The following is a 17,708-nucleotide window of genomic DNA, read 5'->3' as shown; positions in this document are numbered from 1 at the left end:
GGGGCTTCAAAGAGGCCTACCTCCTGGAAAGGCTGGCAAGCCCCTGGGAAAGATGTGTTTCTGTTCCTGTTTTTCTTTTCTTCACTGTATAGGAGTGCCTGTTAATCTTTTACTGTTCCTGCTGCATGTTCTACTTACTCATGCTTAATGTTCCCTTATTCAAGGCTTTCTTAAAAGTGTTGACGACTCCAACATCTGATGAGTGTCCTGAGAATATAACTAACTCATTAAGTTAAGTGCTACCCTAAAAGCCCCTCTTATGGAGGCTATTAGACAAGTCATAAGTAAATATAAAAGTATTGGGGGTTTCATGACATCACTTCAGCAGAAGGAATTGTTTGTAAGAGATTTACAAGAAGCTGTAGGCACTGCTAGAGCAGAAAGAGTGTATGGCTACTGGAGACTTTCCTTTAATCCTAAAGCATATACAATAGATTCATATAGATATCTTGTAGATAAGAAAGATGTAGAGGGATATTTAGACCAAAAGCTAAATAAGATTCCTAAAAAAGGTTGGTAGATAAAAGGTGGCAATAGTTAATAGGTGACAAACATCGAAATTAATTGTATTTCTTAAAAATAGAGGTAAAGCCTGGAACAAGTGCCTATCGTCATAACTCGCCATCCAAAAAACAAGATCAGGCGACCAGCTGGTGACCACCCAAGAGCGAAGCCTTGCAGCAAGATTGTGTAACATTTTGCCCTTTCTCATGGAGACTTTTGCTATAAAAGCTTGTTATCCTCTGCAATAAATCGCACTCAGCATCCACTCCTCTTGTGTGTGAGTTGTCTGTTTGCCATCTCCCCACCTATTCCATTTCCTCCACTAGGTGTCCTCCGTCGTCCTGACAGAACCGGTCCGTGGCAATAGACCTTGGAAGAAATATGACCATATACTGGTGAGCTTTTCCTCTCTACTTTCTTCTTAGTGACTCCAGTTGAAGTGACCCGATGAGACTGGAAAAGGCCATGTCTGACCTGCTGGGACTCCTTTCCAGGTGCCAGTCCCCTTCACTCCATCCTGGATCGTTGATAGGATGGAGACACAGAGCTGAGCCCTGCCAGCTGCTCACCTGGAATGCCATGGTGTTGGCAATGATGAGGAAGAGCCTCAGAGGCAGCCGTGCTTTGTAGGTCCGGTGACTCCACAGGCGATGAGCCCCTGCTGTGATGCCCAGGCCACTGAATACATAGCACAGCAAAACTGCCAGGATAGAGCAGTAGAAGAGAATAAGGGGTGTCACTGACCAAAAGGAAATTATCTGAGCCATTATGTGACTTAGGTAACTATCACGCCTCTGTGCATCACCTTTACAATGAAATTTTAAATAATTAGAGGCAAACCAAAACAAAACAGTAGAATTCTCAGCACCTGATGAGAATACAGCAAGGCAAGGTATGTCAAACATTTCTGTGATGCCAGAACCACCGTCTTTAGTTCTAGAGAACTCCATGATTGCCTCCTCTGCTATCCTGAAGGCTTGCAGGCTCAGGAGGTGCCACACATGAGCTCTAGTGGGTAAAGGGTTCCTTGGCATATCCATCCTTCCCTTTACTCAACCACACTAGGAGGACAGGCTGAGGCCTTGGTTAACAATTTGTGACTTGGGCTGGGAAGGTGGCTCAGTGGTAGAGCGCTTGCCTTGCATGCCTGAGGCCCTGGGTTCGATTCCTCAGCACTACATAAGCAAAAAGAAAAAAATCCGGAAGTGGCGCTGTGGCTCAGGTGGTAGAGCACTAGCCTTGAGCTGAAGAGCTGAGGGACAGCGCCCAGGCCCAGAGATCAGGCCCCATGATCGGACCCCAAAAAAAAAATTTGTGACTTACACTGGGATAACAGATTGAAACAATAGATGGTCTGTGGCAGGAAGGCACCACAAACTTTATAAGTTGTCCTGCTCTACTGAAGCAAGAAGAGATTTCTAAACAGCTTTCTCTCCTCTCCCCCTATCTCCTTCATCTTACCCTGTCCTTCATGATGCCCAAGTGTCCTATAGGATCAGTATTATCCTAACAAAAGTTCTGGCCACAATTCTTCAGTTCTGAGATTGAGACCCCAGGTGACATGTGGCCAGGCCATGTAGTGACTGATACCATCTTCCCACATACAATACTACACATGTAAGTAGGAAAAGTATAGTGAATTCAAAGCCCTATAATCATCCAGAAGGAAGGACTGGATTCAGGAAAAGCAGAAACTCTCAGCTCAGAGCCAAGAAAGCATGTACATTTATTTCATGTTGAATATATATTGGTTCTGAAAGAACATGCAATGCCCAGTAGCAGCAGAATTGGAACCAGGCACTAGGTGCCCATTCTATTATTTATCATGTACCTAGCTGAAGTCACTTGTATTCATTCTCTGTCATCAAGAAAGGACTGTCAGTGCCTACTCTGATGGTGAAGGAACATCTTGTAGATTCGCCCTGAGAAGTAGACTGCAGAGGTTTAACCTTTCAAACCTTCAGTGATGTCAGAAATATTTCTCAGGGGCTGGGAAGGTGGCTCAGTGGTAGAGTGCTTGCCTTGCATGCATGAGGCCCTGGTTTCGATTCCTCAGCACCACATAAACAGAAAAAGCCAGAGGTGGCACTGTGGCCAAGTAGTAGAGGGCTAGCCTTCAGCTGAAGCCTGAGGGACAGCGCCCAAGAATAGAGTTCAAGCCCCACCCCACCTCCACAACAACAACGAAGAGAAATACTTCTCAGCCCTGCCTGAAGGCTTCTTCTGAGCAGCTGCAAAAGTCCAGGGACATCTCAAAATCTGAAAATTTTCAGTTTCGTTTTGGATAAAACAAGAAAATCACCTAAAGTCTACACGTGGGACGAGAAAATGCCCAAGCTATGACCTCTACCCATCTTTTTATTTTTTAATCATAGAGGAAATTTGATACCACATTTCACCACAGACATTATGTAAGCCTAGTCACTCATTAAAAGGCCCCAGATCTTGAGTAGGCTAGGTCAGCATTTTAGCTTTGTGTACCAATTTCTGTCCAAATCACAGCAAATTCACAAAAGCAAGACACTGAAAAAGAGAGCCGGCATCAGCTTAATATTAGGGTGGCATTATGATCCCTGTGCATTTTGCAGGTTGCTAAACACAGACTGGCCAAACTAAGAATTGAGAGGCCTACAAAGAGTGTCCTGGATGGAAGGGTATTGCAGCTGATTAACCTGAGCAGAAGGGTTGGAGAATGAAATCTATTCTTCCTCTGGATTCATGATGCTACAGCTCAAGCTCTTTGAGTACACATGGAAAAGAATACATCTATCCCTCTAGAATTCTTCCCCATTACACAAACTTATCCTGGTCTATAGGTGAAGTTTGCTTCCATGGCAGTTGTAAGCTTTATGCCCACCTTTGGTCCTGAGCTTCTTCCAGACCTGAGCCCCTTCCTGCTCTGGAGTACCCACCATTCAGCTGGCCCCTCCCTCTCTCCGCCCAGACCCACCTGAACTCCCATCTACCTCACTTCCTACCCCAGACCCTGCTGCTACCTAGATAGCAGAGGCTGCCATGTGCTCTTTCTCTCTGGGGCAAGTATGGCTCCTCTAATAAACCTTGTAATAATCTTTCTCCTGTGCCTGCCTGCCTCTGCATGGTCCCCTGGGATGGATGTGACAGATCCTTTCAGCAGTGATGAAACCAGGTACCTGAGGAAACATAGTTTAAACTTGTGCTGTTACCCTCTACTTGAAACTCAAAAATGTTTTCCTGAAGATTGGAGATATCGGTTGTATTTCACCAGGGCATTGGAAAGATTTACCAAGACATACCCCAGGGATCAGATCCTACTACCTGGAATACCTAAAAGGCTCAGGTGACAGTGGTTCCTCCTCAATACCCTCCAAGAGAGCTGTATAAGAGTCCCCTCATATTGGACTGCTCTTCCTCCTGTTTTTTTTTTTGAAAGAAGACACTAGGTTCCATTCCAAGACTAGTCAGATTCCCTGGAAACAAAGAGAAATAGCTGAAAACCCAGACTGAGAGGGGAGGATATCCTCTGTGGATCCCAAGTGCATCAGGCTCTATTCCAGCTCAGCCAGCCTCCCAGGAACAAGATAAACAGCTGGGAAACCCTAGTGGGGTCACTGCCCTATGTGGGACTGCACTTCCTGAAAGATTAGGGAAAAACCTGGGCACTGGCTCAGGATGGGAGCTGCTTACCCCAGAGCCAGGTGTAGGCCTTGCAGCCAGGAGCCAGGGTGATCCCATACAGGGCTCCCAGGTGCAGCAGAGCCATGAGGATGATGTTTCTCCACACATACTCAAGCTTCGGTGCGGGGCCCACCTCATCCTGGTAGGTGGGGTCATGTATGTCCTCTTTCATTTCAGGGCGGATGTCGTCTACTAAGTGGAGGGCCAGGTCCTTCAGCTTCTCTCTTCCATTCTTCAAGTCCATAGAATGAGGTGTCATGACTGTGGCTGTAGAGGAATCAGAGCTCTACAAGGAGAGAGCATAGTGTGTGAGGAGAGAGCAGATGCCTGGTAGGTGACTGGGAGCACTGGGCTCTGTGCTGCACTGTCGTTAGGGTACATTAGAGGCACAGACCTTGCCCCAGTGCATTAGGTGACGAAATTAAAAGAAGGAAGTATCTCAAAATTGTGCAGGTAGATGGTGGTAAAACCTCAAGGTGAAGGGGTAGAACTCAAGTGACTGCATTTTCTTTAAACCTTGTGAAACAAAAGTTGGTACTCAAAGTGCAATTCACATTTTCACCAACGGATGGCACCACATGAAGTACTCTGAAGCTCTTAACTATCTCCCTTGCCCACAGTCACCCTGAGCCAGGAAACTTAGAATCTAGGGATCCCTGTCAAAGAAGAAAGACACACACACACACACACACACACACACACACACACACACACACAGAGGATATGGAAAGCCATTGTTTTAGGCTAAATTGTTGCACTAAGCCTTAAGACCATACAAGCCAGAAAGCATTCACTCCTTCAAAATGTCTGATTCTAAATTTATGTCTAAATGTCTAATTCTCCAAATACAAAGTTTTGCACAAAACTGGGAGTTCCAGTGTATTCCCCTCAGCCTAATAAGAAGTTCCCTGCCTTACAAAACATCATCCTACAGCATTTTGATGTAAGATCACCATATTTAAAATAATAACCCAATTTAATTTTGCTTTTCAGTAGTATTTTTAAATCACTACAGCTTGGTAAACAATATAAATTAGTATAAGACATATCAGAAGCCAGCATTTTTTCCCTAATGAGTTTTTTTAAAAGATGTGGCAAACTCTAACCTATCACATTTTTTAAATACAAAAGAATTTATTAAAGTTTCACTACACATAAAAGTTCCAGTCTATGGACTTTACAATATCATCATAGCGAAGAACAAAACAGAAGGATTAAGGATCAGCTACTTCAATATTCAAACATTAAACACTGACAAGTTAAGGAAATACTGTCAACCTTAAAATGGCAACAGGCATATGCTTTGATTTTTATCTATAAATCTTACTGGTTAAAAAACAATAACAAAAAGAAATGTACTCATTATCTTGCCCATGTAATTGTACCCCATCTATACAGTATTTTCACAATTAAAAAAAAAAGAAGAAAAAAAAAGAAAAGAAGAAAACAACAACAGCAACAAAAAGAACAAACCCGAAGTAAATACATGGCCTTGCATAACTCCTGAGTGGCTAATACCCTCCTTAAAAATCAGAAATTAAGATCTTTTTTACTTTTTCTTTTCTTTTCTTCTTTTTTTTTTGTCAGTCATGGGGGTTGAACTTAGGGCCTGAATGCTTGTCCCTGAGCTCTTTTTGCTCACAGCTAGCACTCTACTACTTTGATCCAGAGTGACGCTTCTGAATTTTGAGTGGTTAGTTGGAAATAAAAGTCTCACAGACATTGCTGCCCTATTTGGCTTTGAACTGTGATCCTCAGATCTCAGCCTCCTGAGAAGCTAGGATTATAGGTGTGAGCCACCAGTGCCCAGCTTAGTATATATGTCTTAATGGGTCACAGCCATTACATCCTTTAAAAAGTTGACATAAGGAAGTGGCACTATGGCTCAAGCGGTAGAGTGCTTTCCTTGAGCTGAAGAGTACAGGGACAGCACTCAGGCCCAGAGTTCAAGCTCCATGACTGACCAAAAAAAAAAAGTTGACATAATTGGGCTAGTCTGCTTCGGATCATAAATTGACTGAATGTTATAATCTTAAGTGATAAAATCTCTTCTTAACAACACCTTAAGAACTAGTTCCCTGAGTACAACTTTAGTTATCCACTTTCAATGAATGATGTGTGGGACCAGAGCATTCCCTCATCTTGTGAGGGAAGATGGATAAATACCAAAAGGAATTTATTAAAGTTTCACTACACATAAAAGTTCCTGTCTATGGACTTTACAATATCATCACAGCGAAGAACAAAACAGAAGGATTAAGGATCAACTACTTCAATATCTGATCACAACCACAACCACCCCATTTGGGGCTTACAAAAGCAACTCAACGTAGTTCATGGACACTGAACCAAAACTCTACTGTGTCCCAATTCCACTTAGAGAACTACATTTCAAAAGCTTCTTTTAAAAGTTCAGAAATATAAGATTAATTGATGGTACTTCTGCATCAGCACAGTGAACAAACACCAGGCAGGAAAGTATAATTGTTTACCAAAACAGATGTGATAAAGTAAGTTGAGAATATCACACCATAAACTCCTAGAATCATTTTTTTCTGTCCAAGAACTGACTGGATTGACAAAACTAAAACACTTCCAAACCCAAAACACAACCTTTTGTTTGGTGAGTAGTGTATAGTTAGCAAGGGCTCTACCCCAACGGTCTTTTTGAGATAAGTTCTACGCTGCCCAGGCTGACAAACTCCTGGAAGCCCAAGGATTTCCTGCCTCAGGTGCTCCAGTTGCTCCCAAATATAATCTTCATTGACATTAACTATAAAACATGACAGGTATTAAAAATAGTCACTGTTTGCTAATGCCTACAATGTCCAAAAGCAGTAACTTACTTCACTTGGAATGAATGTTGATAAACACTTTAGCACTCTTAATTACCTAAAATGGGTAGGGTGGGAAACAGATGTTTAGGTAGTTCTGCATCACTTATTTGCTCCCTGATTAAAAGAATTTTTAACATCACTATTCATCTATTTAAAAACTATCGTTACTTCAAAATACAGATGTGCCTATGCACCTAAGATTATGCCATTTCTTTTCATCAAAATGTTACACATACATGAAGTGCAAAGACAACCATTGCAGAATAGTAAAAGACAAACCTTATTAAGAATGGTTGTTATAGTAGCATTGTCAAACTTTTATGCCAGAAAAGAGGGATGTTTTATTGAGTTAAATACTAGATGTCTTACTATAGTTTTCTGGTAATAACAATGTGAATTATCTTTCAGATACTGTCTTACTTCTAACCTGGCACATAATTTGTATCCCACACAGGCATGGCTGGAATAGTAGAGCTCCTGAAGTGGTAAGACACTTCCCTAGCAAGGACCTGAGAACAAACCAGTTATTGACCTACCCAACCCTAACCTTTTTGCCCCCCCACCTCAAAAAGTTATAGTTATTGTCCCAACAGAAACAAGTATTTCTATATACTTGTATTTGTTGCAAGTCTACTAAAGTTTAGTTTGCTCCTTTGGCTACTCTGGGTTCCATTGAACAGTGGTTAGACTCTGCTGTACCCAAATAAACTCACCTCACAATTCAGATTCATGTTTTCAATGAGAAACTACTTCCCCCATAAATTCCTATAAAAAATAAAAAGTATGACAGATTATGTGTTGTAAACCATGTAAATAGTTAGATAAATGACTTCACAAAAACATAGTGAAGTGATTTCATTTGGGAAATGCTGAGGGATACAGAATAGGCTGGTGGTCACACTGAGATGCCCTGTTCTTCTCAGTGAGCCTCAAGGGTTGTAAGTTCCTTTCTGTTGAACTCCGCTCATTATTGCATTTACTGCATGATAGGTAGTTTTGCTTTTTGCTTGGAGTCCAAAGTTATTGTGACATGAAAATGCATATGATATAGCTCAGAGGCAGAGCATTTGCCTAGCAGGCCCTGGGTTGAATCCACAGCACCTTGTACACGCATGTGTGCTCATACATGAGTGCACAGACAGCCTGTGAAGTCCAGGCTTCATGCTATGGGTTAGTTTGTGGGATAAGAGATCAGTGACCTTTCAGGTGTTCAAGTGGCTGACAAGTCCTCATCAAGAGCAGAAATTGTGGCAGACACAGGACTGGGTCCTGTAGGAAGACCTCAGGTATCTGACTAGGACAAGCAGAAACTAGCATCAGTGGCAATTACACTACTCTATTTCCTCATCCACAGGAAATGTGTTCCAAGACCCCAGAAGATGCCTGAAGCTACAGCTAGTATCAAACCCATATACAAAAGTGTGTCACTGTAATAGTCAATCTGATAACCAAGATAATTGCCACATGACATACAGATGGGTAACATATATAGCATGAATATTCTGAACAAAAGGAAGATTCTTCTAAACAGGATGAAGTAGTGAAAGCAGGTACCATTTACCCAGAGACTAACTTCCTTTTTTTCTCTTTAGCTCTATTTTGCATGTTTACTTTCCCTCTTGAGTCACTCTTTTCCATAGTGATCTTGGATCAATGAACCACAGATTGCAGGATCAACATCTGCATGGCAAGGAACCAAAACTACCCCAAGCAGCAGCAAGACTCACAGGACAGATCACCTCATAATGAAATCACCCTGAATGAGAGCAATTACCTATGGTGGTGAGGCTTCACACCAGAACCGGGATAATCAGCTTATGGCATCAAGATTGCTCTTCTCAGGTGATGACAGTGACACAGCTTCTCCAGAACCCCTTGCAGAATCAAAATTAGGCGATGATGCATCCCACCATTGATCTAATTATGATTATCCTCTCTGTTAGCTGTGCACAACACAAACATCGCCTTTGTCTTCCTCTCCTATAAAACCTCCGAAGTCTTGTCAGTATATTTTGTACCACTGAAGCTCTTTATCTGTTCTTCCCAATGTTGCTACATTGATTAAAAATCCTTTCTTTGCCCTTGCCTTTCTCTGCCCTTTTCTAGTACTGGACTCTGATTGGTGATCTGGGTAGGCGTCATGGTATACTCTGTTGGAACCCCGGAAGCCTGGGTTTTTGCCCTAAACTTATGCAATAATAGTGAGGCAAAAGCACCTTGATCAATCAATTGTATGGTAACAAAAAGCTTCTGAAACAGAAGAGCTGCCTTTCAACAGGACATCATGTGACCACTCAAACAGAAAATCAAGAACTTGCCCAAACTAATTTTAACCAACATAAATAAGGATGATCACTATCTGTCCCTATTGTTAGTATTATCATAATATTTATTATTGTCATTATTATAATTTCCATCCCATATCTGAGGAAATAACACATCTGAAAACTCTGTATAATGACAACAAGCAAACCCTGTGGAACAGAAAATGGGAATAGGCTGTATTTTGGAGACTATGCACTCCCATTCTGGGAATTCTCTACCTCTCCTCAGCCCACTTTATTCCTCCCCCCCTATTAAGCCTGACAGTAGCATGTGCTATCCAAGTGTGCAACTTAGATTGAGAACAACTACATTTACCTCTTTTTGTTGTTGTTGTTAGTGCTAGGCCTTGAACTCAGGGCCTGGGTGCTATCCCAAAGCTTTTTTGTTCAAGGTAAGTGTTCTATCCATAGAGCCACAGCTCCACTTCCTGCTTTTTGGTAGTTTGTTGGAGATAAGCGTCTCATAGTGAGAGCGAGAAAGAGCTAATTAAAATATGCTATGGCTCTTAGCATCTACAGTCACATATCTACAGTCAAAAGCATAAGTTTGAGAAAAGGTTCAAAAACCATTTTGAAAAAGCTGAATATACACATGTGTAAGACTAAGATACATTCCTATCTCTCACTTTTTTGTTTGGTTTGTTTTCTCTGTCATTCATGTGGCTTGAACTCAGGGCCTGAGCTCTTTGCCTGAGCTTTTTCACTCAAAACTAGCACTGTACCACTTTAAGCCATAACACCACTTCTGGTTTTCTCATGATTAATTGGAGATCAGAGACATACAGACTTTTCCTGGCCAGGTTGACTTTGAGCTGTGATCCTCCGATCTCAGTCTTCTGAGTAGACAGGATTATAGGTGTGGTCTACCAGTGGCTGTCCTGTGTTGATTTTTATAGAAAGTGAGAAATAGCCTGGTGCTGGTTCATTAGAAGTAAACATAAGGACATACTTCAAGATATTGGTCTAAGCAAAGATTCCTGATTTGTATTCTAAACTCAGAAACAAAAGCAAGAATTGACAAATGCGTTTGCTGCAAGTTAAAAAGCTTCTATCCATGAGGGAATAGGTGACAAAGTAGATGAGACATGTATTTATTACCTTACTTATGTAACTGTAATTCCTGTGTCCATCACCTTGACAATAAAAAATGAATTCTAATAACCAAACAAAAAAGAAATGTACTCATAACTCAGCTTATGTAACTGTAACCCTTCTGTACATCATCTTTACAATAAAAATAATAAATGAATAAATTAAATAAAATAAAGATTCTATAAAGCAGAAGAAAGAGTTACCAAAGGAATGATACATCCTACAGAATGAGAAATATTTTCCATTTATTAATCCCTCAGAGAATTAAGAGTATATATAAGAAGCCAAAAACCTTAACAACAAAAGAATAAATAATCAAAAAAATCAGTCACATGATCTAAATGGACACTTTTTCAAAAGTACTAGTGACCAATAAATATATGAAAAAATTCTCAATATATTTAGCTTTAGGTGATACAAATCAAAACTACATTGAGATTCCATTTCATCCCAAGAACAGCTTGCAAAAAAGAAAGAAAGAAAGAAAAGACAGATTATATGCATACATGGACTTGTTAAAATGAAGCATCCTCTACTCCCACTTTATGTCAATAATAACTAAATATGCACACAGGCATTCCCAAATTAGAGTTTCAATTCCCAAATCCTGAAAATCAGTAAAACACTAAAGAGATGACCGAGTCTTCCAAGACATTCTCAACTCTCTTACCCAACAACTACTTTGCTACAAGCCCAAACTGAGCTGTAAATATAGATGCAGAGCCACTTCTTGGGAGCTTACCTTCTCTTGCAGCAAAGGCATTGGCATTTTGGTTTCAGATACCGGGAAGACTTTCCCAGGACTGAGGCTGCAGACTGGAGCGTGGTACTGCCAGGACAGAAGATGGCTTCTCCAGAGCCTGCTGGTGTGCCACAATTAGGCGCTGTACTCAGAGCCCTTCACTCTGCACTGTAGGCCAGATTTTTATGTATGTATTTCTCTAAGCTGAGGAGTGACAAATGTCCTACATATCCCACACACCTTTTATCCACTGCCAACAAGGGCAAGGTGAGAACAGCTGGCTGTCAAAGCATCTCTCACCAGCAATGAGAGAGGTAGAAGGGAGATAAGAGAAGGTGGAGGCAGGCAGGAATTAAGCCAGAGCCTAAGGATGTTACAAACACCTACCCTACCTCTGTTCTTGCCCTGAGAAAATTCTGTCACCTCTGGCACATAGTTGGCCAAAGAGTAGTGTCACCTCTACCAAACATTTCCTCTCACTCAGTGCAATCTGTTGTCTCTAACACCACCTCTATGTTCTTTCTCCCATACTTTTCTTCTGGGCTTCATTCCCACAGGCTACTTGCTCTCTCCCTGACACTCTTTGGCCCCAGAGGACACTAGCGAGATTCCTTTCTGGACAAGAGAGAAGAAAGACCTAGTGCCCCAGTGAGGGCTAGGTCCAAGCCTAGAGATTCCCTGGGAACATGGTGAAGGTTGGACAGTGGGAGAGTTACACAGGAAGAATGAGAAAGCCATGGTCCACCCACCATGGTGCATTGGTTCCATGGTGTTCCTCCCTGAGAGACGGCGCTGGCCATGTTCACTGTGTGGCCCTTGCTGGAGAAGAGACCAATGCAGTTGTCCAGGCCAGTTCTCTAGGTTTCCCACATGGATCTGTCCATACGATGCACAGAATGCGCCTGACCTCCCTTTCACTCCAACCCTTCCCTCCTGTGTATCCTGTAACCAACACAGAGAGAAAGAAAAAGGGCAAGACAGAGACAGACAGAGAGAAAGAGAGACATGCAGAGTGAGAAAGAACTCAGGTCTGTGTATAGACACGGGTATGTGTCTAGAGGAGAGGCCTTGACTGCAGGTATGACTACCTATCTTGAGGAGTCCTGCAAAAGAGAGTGAGTGTGACTGTGACACTTCATGTCACAGGACAGAGTGTGATAGGAATAGTGTATGATAAGTGCTGATAGCCTGGGAAACTGAGACATGGAGCCAAAGTCTTAGCAATCAAACATGGCTAGAACATTCTGTGGTGGCTTGACTCTGTCTCTGTCTCTGTCTCTGTCCCTCTCTGTGTCTCTCTGCCTCTCTGTCTCTCCTTAACCCCCCTCAAGAGGACTCCTCCAGGTAACCATCTCCAGAGTGGGAATCAGCCCCATACCTTAGTTTACATAGACATGGAAGAGAATAGGCTGACACCGGCCCTGAGCCTCCAGTGATATGTTGATGAACAGGAAGGAAGTCCTTGCTCTGACGCTGTTTCCAGGCCATTGTGGAGATGAGAGTGATGTGTCCCATGTCTGTCTTTGTGGTAGTGCTAGTCCTATTGGCTAAGAGTACCCAGAGGAGCTGCTAGTTGGTGCCCACTGTATTGAACCAGTGCCTTCCTCTCTCCCTCAGGTACAAGAAATACATCTAACCTAGTCTTGCTTCCTCTGGCCATTCTTTCTTCTTTCTCCCTTTATCTGTTTCCCCTCAACCTACCTTGCTGTGACCTACAGCCTCCCCCCATCCTACAGTTACCTCATGTGCACTGATATCACCTTTGCTTTGCATTGACATAACTTGTACTGGCCACAGCATGGTGGCAAGATCCAGAGTCAGCTGTCCATGGCCTAAAAGTGTTTTCCAACCAGGAATGTGTCTCCCATTATTCTATCTATGCCAATGTGCCTCCCTGGGGATTGAGTGTTGACTAAGCCTCCTCCGTGCCCACTGGATGGCCAATACTCCCTCTGTGTAGGGGAACAGAAAATGTACCGCTGTCATCCTGGAGAATTCACAGGTTTCTAAGCGACATGGGACAAAGCACAATAGCAAACTATGCTAGCCAATATGTGATGGGCACAAAGGATAAAGATATAAACATACTATATTGTATGGGGTAGGAATGTAGGGAAGGGAGAGGAGCTCTCAATAGAGGCTGCCTTAGAATTTGTCCGACAAGAGAGCAGGTCTGAGACAGAGTGATGGGGGAATATTTTAGCTTTCTTATGTGCACTGTGCTACCGGCTCTGACTTCTTTGCAGGCTCAGAAAGGTTACTGAGGTGGGGGATGCTGTGGTGGGAATATCCTGGAGCCTGACATCTCCTAGATGCATGCAGGAATTTTCTATCTTCCATGCACAAAATAGTAATTCCTTTCACATCCATAGAACAGACATGACATCTGGGCCCTGTTTCTCCTGATCCCACCTCTATCCACTCTTGTTCCATGAGCCCATCCTGGCCATAGACACTGTGGAACCTGGTCCTGACCCTTGGGAAGGGCATGTCTGAAAGGCCTCCTAAGCCAGTTAGAGGCATTTTCCTTTCACTCTCCTGTCCAACTATACTTTCCCTCACATCTCTCCCTGTTCAAGAGGGAAAAGGGAAGTAACCCAAGCTAGTTCTCTTGCTTTTGTCATACAAGGAAAAAGTGAATGTAATCTTGGGGCATTTCCAGGCTTTCCTCAGCTGCTGCCCCAACAGGGGGTTTGTCTGGATTCCCTTTTTTACTTCTTGCTTCCCACAGGGCCTGGATTTGAAATGCCATCTTGGCCCACAATTGCTCTTTTGGAATGCATTGTTTTTCTATGGCCTTCTTCATGCAGCAGTCCAAAGAGATAACTGCATTCGTCCCTGCGGATCTGCCAGGAAGAGAGGAGCCATGTGTACAGCTCCATACTCTGCAGCCCCTTATACCTCCTCAACTCTTCCACCCTCAAGAACACTCCCAGAGGGGCTGGGAAGTTGGCTCAGTGGTAGAGCGCTTGCCTTGCATGCATGAGGCCCTGGGTTCGATTCCTCAGCACCACGTAAGCAAAAAGAAAAAAAACCTGGAAGTGGTGCTGTGGCTCAAGTGGTAGAGCACTAGCCTTAAGCTGAAGAGCTGAGGGACAGCGCTCAGGCCCAGAGTTCAGGCCCCACGACCCGACCCAAAAGAAAAAAAAAAAAAAGAACACTCGCAGAGACCAAAGAGGGCTTGCTAATTCTTATGACATAACAGTCTCCAGCATTCCTGTCCATTCATTTTATCTGCACAAATATCTGTTTATCACAGACAAGTGTCAACATATGTTCCTGGTGCTCAAGCCATATCTACCTATCCTTCTGAGCTACTTGGCAAAGCTGTGGCTTTCTCTTGGCGTGAGCCACAACTTCACTGCTGTGTCTGATGCCAGGAGAGGGTTAGCTGAGAGCAGAGTCTCAAAGAAAGGGATCAAGCCTGATGCTCACAGCTGCACTTCCTGCCAGAGCCTGTGGGTTGGGGCTGAAGTCAACAGGTAAGAAGTCGTCTCGTTTTCCCCTTCATGTTGTCGAACTACAAGTAAGAAGCAATCAGAGGCAGAGATGTGGAAGGGCTGAGACTGGCATGGAGAATCCGTGTATCTGGCTTCTTTCAGGTCCAGAATCCCATTCAGTCAGAAGGATGACCCTTTGCTCTGGTCCCTGGGGAACAATTAAGAAAGGAGTGAGGTCAGCACAGGAAGTAAGGGGTGAGGAGCCAATTGTGCCCTCTGAGAGTTGGAGAGCAGCCAGGGTATTTGGTAGAGGCTGCCTTTTCTGCAAAGGAAGGCATGGAGGCCACAGGGAAAAACCTCCCAGACTTCCACCTACAGAGAGTTATTGACTGACCGCTCACCTGGGGGGCTGCCTTTCTCAGCACTGCTTCCTCATGGTCTCACTTAACCATTTCTTAGACTCTACCACAGTCACATAGTCAGTCTCCTTTCCCCAATCTTACTTTCTGATTAGGCTTCTCCTGTCAGCAAAGCCACCTCTTCCCCCTTGCCCCCTGCAATGTGTTTTCACGGTGAAAGCCTTGAGTAATTATGTCCAGTCTGTGTACTGCCTAGAGCACCCAGCTCCACAGAGAGGCTTTTAGGCCTCTTGAATGACCAGTGCTTGTGGATTGGTGGCAGGGCCAGACAGGAGCCTTTTCAGGTACTTCTAGGATATAGTTGACAGAAAAGAGCTGTTGACCAGACTGAAAGTGCACAGCTTTCCAAACTGGTTTGTGGGCTTTTGCTTCAGGAAAGAGCTGTGGTTACCTGTGGATGGAGGTGCAGCCAGGGTCATGCTGCCACTTCGTGACTATGGCAGGAAGAGAAGGAGTGGAGACTTCCATCAGAGCCCTGGTTCTGAAGCTAGATTTGACTCTAAGTTTCTCTCTCTCTCTCTCTCTCGTTCATCTGTTTCTTCATTTTGTAATCCAAGCCTACCTCAGAATTAAATAAAATAGTGCTGTTTAACTTGTCTACCTTCTAGGTAGTAAGTAAACCATACAATGCTTTATTTCTGTCTCTTCGATCATTCCCCATTCTTCAAAGCCTGTCTCAATGCCAGTTCCTTCCAAATTCCCTTTCTAACCTTCCTGGCCAAACCGACCTCCTTTGTTAGCTGCTCTCTCACTGGCAGCTCAGAGTGAATTATTCTCCACAAAGGATCTTGATGTTTGGGAATTCAAGCATGAGAAACAGAGATGCCACATTTTGAGAGATCAGATTGGGAGTCTTCATTAGAAAGTTGGCTATTGCAGATGAATTCCTGTAGCAAAGACCTGCATTCCCTCAACTACACTTAACACTGTTAGAACACTGAACCATGAGAGTAGTAAAGCACAGAAAGAGCTGAAAAATGATACCAACAGGGCGGAGAAGGTGGCTCAGTGGTAGAGTGCTTGCCTTGCATGCATGAGGCCCTGGGTTCAATTCCTCAGCACTACATAAGCAGAAAAAGCTGGAAGTGGTGCTGTGATTCAAATGGTAGAGCGCTAGCCTTGAGCTGAAGAGCTGAGGAACAGAGCCCAGCCCAGAGTTCAGGCCCCACGACTGACAAAAAAAAAAAAAAGAAACCAACAAACCAGATCAACTTCAATAGAGAGAAGACATGGCTGCCATGGTAACCAGAGATGAGACAGGAGGCATTACCTTTGACACCTGTGCTGGTCCTGGCCTAAATAGGATCAGGGTCAGTGATCAGGGTCACAGGAAACTCGAGAGTCTCCGGTTCAAGGCACGGAACTGGCAAGTCTAGTAACCATTGTCCAAGTCACCACCTCTGCTCCTTGGAATTCAGGCATCCCATCACCTGGAGGTGACAGTTCACCTTCCACCACTGTGAAAACAAGATGGTGTCAGTTAAACCCAATTCCCTATCATCCTCCCCGTGGACAAAATGGCACCAGTTAGACTCATTATCCTTATTTGATCTGTAGGAGGATAGCAAGTGACCAGAAATGTGCTTCCTGAAGCAATGGGACAAATTGACTAAATAGGCTAGCAGACATCCCAGTAAAGGAAATTTTGGTTTCTAATAGACCACAGGGCTGTCAGGAAGTTTGGTTTATGGTTTTTATTTTGGTCTGGTTGTGTGTGCCAGCCAGTTTGTGCCAGGCTTGAACTCAAGGCCTAGACACTGTCCTTTAGCTTTTTTTGCTCAAGGATAATGCTCTGCTACTTGAGCCATAGCTCTGCTTCCAGGTTTTTTTTGGAGGGGTAGGAATTTATTGGGGATGAGAGTCTCATGGATTTTTCCTCCTCTGGCTGGCTTGGAACCTTGATCCTCAGATCTCAGTCTTCTGAGTAACTAAGATGACAGGTGTGAGCCACCAGCACCTGGCACTCTTTAGAGATGTTTTCATTCAAAGTCTAGCTTCCAAGTCTCTCCAGCTGACAGGCATTGCTCCATTCTTCTGCTGTCAGCTGGAGGGAATGGAACAGTGTGAACACAGCCAGGTCTGTTACCATGTCCCTCAGAGACTGCAAGGGTTACCAAAATAAACTGCCATGTATTTCAGGCAGAAATGAGTTTATGGGGAAAGCCAAACCACGGGGCCTCACTCTATCATAGGGTGTAGTGCAAACTAATGGGGAAGAAAGATTATACAGGGAAAGGAGGTGTGGTCGCAGCCCATGTGGAAGTCACCTCAGAGCCTGCAATCCTTTTGCCAACTCACAGTCAGGTGATAGACAGTTAACAAGTGACACTGGTTTTGGGCAGGTGATTTCTGTCAAGGCTACCTGCTGCCCTTGACCAAGAGGAAGGGTTGGGGAAGGGGCTGTCATCCCAGGCTGGCCTGACAGAGACAATATCAATACAGTCTTGACTGAAGATATCGACCGTGCCAGAAACTGGACAAGTTAGTGGCATAGGAATAGATGCTGTGAGATGATTAAGTTCAGTCTGTGCTTCAGGGAACATAGCTTAGAAGGCCTCTGTATTCTTTGTATTATCTAAACCTTTCTTTCGTATTACCAGGACAGGTATGTGTTGTAAGAAGTGTGAGGTAAGTGAGAGCAAACAATACACGCTCAAGGCTTTATTGGGGGATAGACCTGCCGGACTTCTCCA

At 43.7% G+C, this 17,708-nt stretch overlaps 1 protein-coding gene across 1 annotated transcript in view; it reads right to left on the bottom strand.

Annotated features, from left to right (window-relative positions):
• The window catches only part of LOC105986662 (acyl-CoA desaturase 1-like), a 21,049-nt gene extending 9,866 nt beyond the window's left edge, over positions 1–11,183 (bottom strand). Inside the window, exons 1-3 of the mRNA XM_013017688.1 lie at positions 11,142–11,183; positions 4,171–4,447; positions 1,074–1,204 (exon numbers count right to left, since the gene is read on the bottom strand). Of these exons, the coding sequence (XP_012873142.1) occupies positions 1,074–1,204; positions 4,171–4,447; positions 11,142–11,183 (450 nt within the window). The remainder of the gene's footprint in view (positions 1–1,073; positions 1,205–4,170; positions 4,448–11,141) is intronic.
• Positions 11,184–17,708: the final 6,525 nt, after the last annotated feature.

Source organism: Dipodomys ordii, unplaced genomic scaffold (assembly GCF_000151885.1).
Source record: "Dipodomys ordii isolate 6190 unplaced genomic scaffold, Dord_2.0 Scaffold36, whole genome shotgun sequence".
Taxonomy (NCBI): Eukaryota; Metazoa; Chordata; class Mammalia; order Rodentia; family Heteromyidae; genus Dipodomys; species Dipodomys ordii.
Note: the sequence above shows the minus strand (reverse complement) of the source record. Positions and strands in the feature narration are given on the sequence as shown.